Below are 8,841 nucleotides of genomic sequence, written 5' to 3'. Positions count from 1 at the left end.
CCGTGCCCAGGCCGGAGTCAGCAGCTCGCCCGTGACGTGTCAACCCCCACCCCAGACACACCATTCATCACAGAGCCATTACCCACAATCCTTTTCTCAGTCACAAGGCTGTCTCCAGCCGCTGTTGCTTTTGCCTTTACATTTTTCGCCTGAAAACAACGAGGCGCTGAACTCAAAAACTCCTGGCTGCAGATCAGGCATTTCCACCGACCACAAGCATCTGGACACAAAGCAGCGATCACCGGTAACAAGAAGCTAAAATCCACTTCATGTTGGAGCGTGTTAATGCAAAACCTGTCTGATTTTCATGCATTATAGGGCACTATAATGCTTGAAATTGCACTGAAAACAGACCTCCAAGTCCAGATAAGGACAACACACGTTTATTACTTTTTAACACGTTACTTTTTTTTGTACACATAAATTGTAAATTTGTAACCCAAAAGTAGAAGCATAAAAAGTGAGTTGGATATTAACATAATCCTTTTAAGAGTGTAGCCGTGGTAACATTTGTATTAATGTTTAAATTGGGTCAGCCTCCAGTGTAAAATACAAATACAATATTTAACCATAATGTGCTATGGTTACAATAGAAATACAATATTTAACCATAGTGTGCTATGGTTACAATACAAGTACAATATTTAACCATTGTGTGCTATGCTACATTTTCCTCCTCTGTGCTTCAGTGCAGCTGTGCAGGGTCAGATTAATAACGTGTATCTCAGTCTAACCCCACACTGTGTGGGGCTGTGTGTGTCTCAGTCTGACCACACACTGTGTGGGGCTGTGTGTCTCAGTCTGACCACACACTGTGTGGAGCTGTGTGTGTCTCAGTCAGACCCCACACTGTGTGGGGCTGTGTGTGTCTCAGTCAGACCCCACACTGTGTGGAGCTGTGTGTGTCTCAGTCAGACCCCACACTGTGTGTGTCTCAGTCTGACCCCACACTGTGTGGGGCTGTGTGTGTCTCAGTCAGACCCCACACTGTGTGTGTCTCAGTCTGACCCCACACTGTGTGGAGCTGTGTGTCTCAGTCTGACCCCACACTGTGTGTGTCTCAGTCAGACCCCACACTGTGTGGGACTGTGTGTCTCAGTCTGACCCCACACTGTGTGTGTCTCAGTCTGACCCCACACTGTGTGTGTCTCAGTCAGACCCCACACTGTGTGGAGCTGTGTGTGTCTCAGTCTGACCCCACACTGTGTGGAGCTGTGTGTCTCAGTCTGACCCCACACTGTGTGTGTCTCAGTCTGACCCCACGCTGTGTGGAGCTGTGTGTCTCAGTCTAACCCCACACTGTGTGGAGCTGTGTGTGTCTCAGTCTGACCCCACACTGTGTGGAGCTGTGTGTGTCTCAGTCTAACCCCACACTGTCTGGAGCTCTGTGTGTCTCAGTCTGACCCCACACTGTGTGGGGCTGTGTGTGTCTCAGTCAGACCCCACACTGTGTGTGTCTCAGTCTGACCCCACACTGTGTGGAGCTGTGTGTGTCTCAGTCTGACCCCACACTGTGTGGAGCTGTGTGTGTCTCAGTCAGACCCCACACTGTGTGTGTCTCAGTCTGACCCCACACTGTGTGGAGCTGTGTGTGTCTCAGTCTGACCCCACACTGTGTGTGTCTCAGTCTGACCCCACACTGTGTGTGGCTGTAGCACTCTGGCCCACTTTAAGATCCTAATTTGATCTGGAAGCTGGGAGCATTTCTGCCCAGGGCTTTGTGTGAGTGTACGAATCTGTGAGTGTGTGTGTGTGTCTGTATGTGTGTCTGTGTGCCTGTGCGTGTGTGTGTGTGTATACGCGTGTGTGTGTGTGCCCGTGTGTGTGTGTGTGTCTGTGTGGGCAGGGGAGGCCCTTTTATTTTGTCTCTGCAGAAGTCATTCATAGCTCTGTGTCTACCTCATCGTTCTTACCCCCGAGGGGGCTGAGAGGAGTGAGTGGGCGCAGAGGAAGTGCTGTGGGCGAGGTGGGCGGGGGGGGAGGTGGGCAGGGGGGCGAGGTGGGCGGGGGGGGGGGTCCCATTCTCGGAATTCTGACTCCTCACTAACAGGAGGTCACGTGACTGCAGCCTCAAGTCAAAACGGCTCTGATCTCACACCACTCACACAGCCTGCGAACTCCTCTCGCCCTCTTTATCCGGTCATCCATTTTGTTTTATTTTCACGCAACACTTTTCATTGTGTTGCAATATGTTGCAGTGTTAAGGCCACTGGGTCTGACTGAATGCTGACAATCTACTCCAACACATACAATCTGCACTAACACGTGCAATCTGCACTAACACGTACAGTCTAACGCGTACAATCTGCACCAGCACGTGCAATCTACTCCAGCACGTACAATCTGCACTAATACATACAGTCTAACGCGTACAATCTGCACCAACACGTACAATCCATACTAATACATACAGTCTAATGTGTACAATCTGCACGTGTAAACATGAATGAAACGAATGAATAGGCTCCCATGGAGGAGGTGTGATACTATGTCAAAAATAAAAAAATCCTTGACACGTTTGAACCCAAAAAAAATTTTTTGTACTCCCCATTAAAACGCAGAGCTTGACTTGAATCAGTGAGTCACTGATGGCCTTTGAACAACAAAAGCTTCTGCCAAGAGAAGACAGGCTTTCAAATGCAGAACGAACGTCTCTTTGTTCAAAAAAAATCTCTCTTCGGTCCCTCCTCCACCGTCCGTACCGTTCAGACCCGCAGCCTGGCGGGGAGGAGGGGGCCGCAGGCCGCCCTGTTTCTCCACAGCCCCGGCGCTCCAGACCTCCAGGGTTAAGGCAGGGGTCGGGCGTGCAGGAGCAATCTCCCAGCTTAGGCCGGAGTGTGCCGCTCCATCCTGAACCCTTTCTCTGCCTGAGTACGGCGAGAGTAGCCTGTGCACTGGTGCTTCCCCTGACCCTTGTGTCGCTTAAGGGTCAATGACCCGCCATTGTGTTTAACAGCAGAGTAAACCCCCCGGAATGATCTTTTTTCAACTTGAAATTTGATGACAAAGTTTGTGATGAGTGAAAGGTTGTTTCTTCATGCACAATACATTTGGGGTTTAAAATTCAACTAAGCTGCTTCATTTTATGGGTTTAGTGAAGGCCGGTTGTTTTTGACCCTTAGGACAAGGGGAGTGTACAGAATGTTAAGACAACACAAGAGTTAAAGATGAACATGCAGAAATATATTGTAAATATATGGACTGTGCTGCTATTTTTGTTTTTTTACATAGTCCAGTATTTAAGGGGGTGAAAAATAATTGCACATATAACATCATCTTAAATAAAGTCATCGTATTTACTGCTTGGATGCAAATCCTTGGCATTTAATGACGGCCTGAAGTGACACATAGATGACACACAGATGTCAGCGGACATTGTGTAGCTGCCCATCTTCAATTCTGTGTTCGTTCTGGGGGGTTATCGCCCCCGGTCTTGTCACCTAACATGGATGTAAACATCCTCAAATTAGATTTAACAGTATCTGCACTGCATCATCTCATCTCAACGAATTTATATATTTCAAATAATACTCGTGCAAATAAATATTGAGATCCTTAGTGTATATTAAGTTACATCTCTGCAAAAGGCCCTCTTAACCACACAGCATTATGTAACACCTCCCTTGCAATGACCCAACTCCCTGACAGGGCAACCAGAATATGTCAGCAACCTTTGATGCTTTACCACGGACATTCATTTATAACTAGACAACAAATAACACCCTCGGCCAACATAAGCGGTGAGGCACGCCGGAAGTTTGGCTGCCAGAGCTCTTTGCCTATTGACTTCAGTGTAAACAACCCAAGCTGATTTAACAACCCAAGAAAACCTGATCGGTCGATTATTTTCAGAGACAAATTTTCATTATGCCTAGTAGTTTATGAAACGATGATTGTTTTTGCCCAGCTCTTACTATTTACACTCTATGGTACTTATGGGAGAGCGGGGGTCTGTTGTGACACGGGGTCCATTGATACACAAAGTTTTTTGCCCACTCAGAAACAAACTTGGCCTGCTGTAAATGAGGTTGCACAACCCCACACACGTCCTCTTTCACCTTGGATTTCAGCGGACCAGCTTCGTGTCAATCTTTTGCTCAGAGAACATCGCGTAACAATGGACCCCGTGTCACAACAGACCCCTGCTCTCCCCTACTCAGTCCAGGAAATGGCTGTTACCAAGAGCGTTTACTCTGTCTCTGAACTCCCCGTATAAACACAAGCGTACTGAAGAAAGTAGACCAGCACTTTCAGAGATGAAAAAGTGACTCAGAACCCATAATGGCCAGTCAGACACGTAGTTTAGAAGAAGGACTCTTCAGCAGCCTCTGAAAACGCTCCCTATTCGGGGATCTGACAGCATCGCTGAAGGCAGAACACCGTCCTCGAGACGAATGCGGCCTAATAGACCCCCAAAAGGACATCCTTCGTTCCTTAGTGTCTTCAGACATTCTGTGCTCACGATGGAGCTCTATGGTGCTCCCACTCTTATCTAGTTCCATTCATGCGTTCTATGTCCCTGTGAGGGCATTAGGTCAGTGATGTACATCCTTGCTTTAGTACAATCGTGGTCTATAGCAGGGCTCTCAGACTCCGGCCCTGGACAGCCGCCATGTCTGCAGCGTTTCTGCGTGGATTAATTCGAGTCAGGAGGCATTTTAGGCAACGAGGCGCGTGCACTCCATTGCTACAATCAATGACTTGAATTAAGTGCTTGAGCGCTGAAACAGGCCAGAAAGCTACAGATTCCGTGTTCTGCTGTTTGAGATCCCCGATGTGCAGTATTGGCTTGTCACTGTGGGTGGGGTCATAGAGAAGCTGTAAAGAGGCATTGTGACATCATAATTACCGCATTCCCCTCCGGGAACGTTATCACGCCCGCCACTCACACGGGCGTCACTGCCAGATAAGCATGCTGCACTTTTAAAAACATTTCGGCAACGTCAAAGCCCTGCAAGGGAGACTGCAGCTCTAACTCCAAAGTCAGCGACTGAGTCAGAAGTGATTTTAGATGCAGCACAGAGCCTTGACTTTAGCTGATGGGACTTTTTGTGCCTAACTGGTGGGTGAGTGGTGTTCTTATTATCAAGAACAGAGATGCAGTGTACAGTACTGAACCTGTTAGGAACCACTGGTATTGTGTATAAACTACCTTATTTGTTTTCATTCGACAGCAATGCTCACTGTAGTATTGACAAAGAAATGATGACGGATGCCGAATCCCATGTTATCCTTTAGCTCCTCTCGGCGTGATTCATAATGAAGAAAGTCAAGCCCAACACTCCAGATCCCTATAAAACATGTCTTAGTGTACAATCTGCACCAACACGTACAATCTGCACTAATACATACAGTCTAACGTGTACAATCTGCACCAACACGTACAATCTGCACTAATACATACAGTCTAACGCATACAATCTGCACTAACACTTAAAATCTGCACTAATACATACAGTCTAATGTGTACAATCTGCACCAACACATACAATCTGCACTAATACATAGTCTAACATGTACAATCTGCACTAACACGTACAATCTGCACTAATACATACAGTCTAACGTGTACAATCTGCACTAACGCGTACAATCTGCACTAATACATACAGTCTAACGTGTACAATCTGCACTAACACGTACAATCTGCACTAATACATACAGTCTAACGTGTACAATCTGCACCAACATGTACAATCTGCACTAATACATACAGTCTAACACGTACAATCTGCACTAACGCGTACACATGAATGAAACAAATGAATAAGCTCCCGTGGAGGGGGGGTGATACTATGTCCAAAAAAAAAAAAATCCTTGACATGTTTGAACCCAAAAAAAAATTTTCTGAAATATTTTTTGCATTGTCAGTGCACACCAGCAGAGGAATGATTCACTGTTTATTCTCTGTTGGCAGAGGACTCCTCTGAAGTTGACCAGACCTCGGACTGGAAGCCCCCCAAAGAGGAATGGGGCAACTGGGCGGGGGAAGAGGGCACGCTGGGGCAGGAGACGGGGCAGGTGGGTACAAAGGTCTGCTGATTAGGCAATTAAAGTTGTTTGCCAGGTGTAGGATGAGCACCCGCAGTGGGAAGGACTGAAAGTCCTGTAGAACAGGTAGCTATTATCTGTGTCATGCAAAACAGCACCAGGAACAGCAATTAAAGTGTTTCACTTTCCCATTAACCGAAAAACAACGTTCATCGTTCCGTCACATGGGGCCAGCTTTGTTATTCGTCATCAGAGTTATGAGACAATTACAGTACATCGAGCTCAATGAAACTTTTGCGCAAAAAAGTGAGGGACAAATATTATATCATATTATAATTTTGGCTGTTTGCAGGTGTTTGGGGAGGATAATGCCACGATATAAATTATAAAGTGGGTTTCGATCCTGGATACTGATTGGCTGAGACGGTGCTGTACAGTGATTGTGGATCAGATACAGTAACAGTTAATCAAATAGCCTGTCTGTAAACAGTATCACTCTGTGCACAAACCCTTTTAACGCTGTGCCTAGCAACACCTCTGAGCCTCAGCGACTGTGTTGACGATACAGCGCGGCCTTGAGGGCTTAATTAAAATAGAAAACACTTTTGATTTCTCGTCAGATTAAACTTGGTTCAAAAACGAGCCTTTTGTGGTACACGTGGGCGTATCTCTCTCTGAGGATGAGAGAGTTTGGCGCTTTGCTGCGAAGCTTTAATGTCCATTAGCCCAGAAAGGGCCGTCGACTGAATGCCGTTCCTAGATAATTTCACAGCTGCCAGCTGCAGCCCTCACGAGCGTACACAAACAGAAATAGAGCTCTGCGCTACAACGAGAAACTAAGTCCCCTTAATAATACATGAACACTATCAGAAACAATGCCATGGAGTTTTATGGTTCGTCTTCTGGGAGAAGTGCATTCAGTCTGAACCAGAGGCATTATGCAATGGCAGTTAATCTTCAATTATTAATTATGACGCGATTCGCCGAGGACGGCGGCTGGTAAAGAATGGAAGTCTCTGGAGTTTTCCACCCTTAATTATTGAAGGGCTTTTGCGGCGAAGAGTATGATTTTCGGAGACGGTGGAGGGGCGCATTCCACTCATTCGGGATGCGCGTTGAGCTCGCACAACAAGAGGGCGTACGACAGAAACGGCCATCGCTCCTGTCCTTTAATGGTCATTCCTCAGCTGTTCTCGTCCGGTCGAGACTGAAAAACACTCTCTTGCTCCAGCCACTGACCCTTTTTGTGTTTTTAATCTGGCTTCCCAGAACTTTCTGTCAGCAGAAAGTTTTTTTTTTTTTTTTTTTTTTGGAAATAGGTCATTGAACACGGAAATGAAACGGCAATATTTAGCTGTGCACGATAAAACAGAAGTCGTAGTATATTTTGCAACACATTTGCACCACACGGATTAATTCGGTAATAACAGCGCAAGATGGACAGATCCACAACCTAACCCACCCCACCCCCCCCCCAGTCAACAGTTTGTGTGTAGGAAAGCACTTTTCCTTTAGATTTCTCTGTGGAACCACATCTAGTCTGAGGAAGTCACGGAAGTCTTACTGTGCTTCGGCATCTCGTGTGTTAGTTGGGGGAATGTCAAATCTGGCCCTGGAGGCAAGTAGTGTTGCCGCCTGTCTTTTCCACCTGATTCGTTCATTAATTGATTAACGCCTCTGATTAGCCAGAGATTGAACCCAAGTTTAAATCAGATTGGAGGAGAAGAATGAAAAGCAGCAGTGCTACTTGACTCGAGGGCCAGATTTCGGCATCCCTGTGTTCGTCCTTATTGCTGCTGCTGGTGCCACTGTAAGCTCCCTGCTGAAAAAAAAACAGCTCAAGCTAAGTTTTGAAACAGCTGGTAGCTGGTTTGACCAGCTCAAGCTGTTTTGAAACAGCTGGTAGCTGGATGAGCTGCCAGCACTAGCTCATACCCAGCTAGACCAGCTTCATGACCAGCTTGGCCGTGCTGGTTGACCAGGTCATACACCAGCTTGACCATGCTGGTTGACCAGCTCATACCCAGCTAGACCAGCTTATGACCAGCTAGACCAGCTTCATGACCAGCTTGACCATGCTGGTTGACCAGCTTATACCCAGCTAGACCCGCTTTATGACCAGCTTTGCCAGCTCAATCAGCTGCATAGCTGGATTTTACAGCAGGGCTCCCTGCAATAGTAATAGTGCCTGTGCCTGACCCGGTATTGGGGGGGGTTTTGGTGCCATTGCAGGGGGGTCAAAGCTTGGGGAGGAAGACGAGGGAGGGCCACGAGGTCCTGGCAACCCAACGAGGAGCGGAGAACAAGGCCACGTCCACGTCAGCGAACGGTGAGAACCACACACCTGGCTCCCTGACTGTAACTTCCTCTGCAGTAATTCTCTAGATAAAAGCGTCTGAACCCTTAATTAAATATTAATATTCATATAAATATTCCAAGGGACTCCACTGCGGGCTGTAGGAGTGCTTGTAACTCACTCTCCTTGACCTGGTTAATTTACCCGTCACTTAATGAAACCCACACTGCAAATGAAGTGCTTTCGATGCTCGGAGTGCTGTCGATTCGGAAGCCTGGAGTTTGTTTAACATTATGTGCCGCCAGTATTGCTGGGAGAGATGCATTCTGGGAAGGTTTCCCATCACCGTTTTCATTGAGCCGGCTAGTGGTAGACATGAAAGGATGTTTTGCTTGCATGTGATACTGTAACCTCATCAGGACAACCTTATACACGGTGCACTTGCAATCAGTGTTTATTTCTGCATGAAGTGATGTATGTATATACATTACATTACATTACATTACATTATTGGCATTTTGGCAGACGCCCTTATCCAGAGCGACGTACAGTTG

General features: G+C 46.8%; 1 protein-coding gene across 1 annotated transcript in view; it reads left to right on the top strand.

Annotated features, from left to right (window-relative positions):
- Positions 1-6,532, top strand: part of LOC133139522 (protein LYRIC-like) — a 15,516-nt gene extending 8,984 nt beyond the window's left edge. The window contains exons 8-9 of the mRNA XM_061259129.1: positions 5,918-6,021; positions 6,521-6,532. Coding sequence (XP_061115113.1) covers positions 5,918-6,021; positions 6,521-6,532 — 116 coding nt within the window. The remainder of the gene's footprint in view (positions 1-5,917; positions 6,022-6,520) is intronic.
- The last annotated feature ends 2,309 nt before the right edge of the window (positions 6,533-8,841 follow it).

Source organism: Conger conger, chromosome 1 (assembly GCF_963514075.1).
Source record: "Conger conger chromosome 1, fConCon1.1, whole genome shotgun sequence".
In the NCBI taxonomy this organism is placed as follows: domain Eukaryota; kingdom Metazoa; phylum Chordata; class Actinopteri; order Anguilliformes; family Congridae; genus Conger; species Conger conger.
Note: the sequence above shows the minus strand (reverse complement) of the source record. Positions and strands in the feature narration are given on the sequence as shown.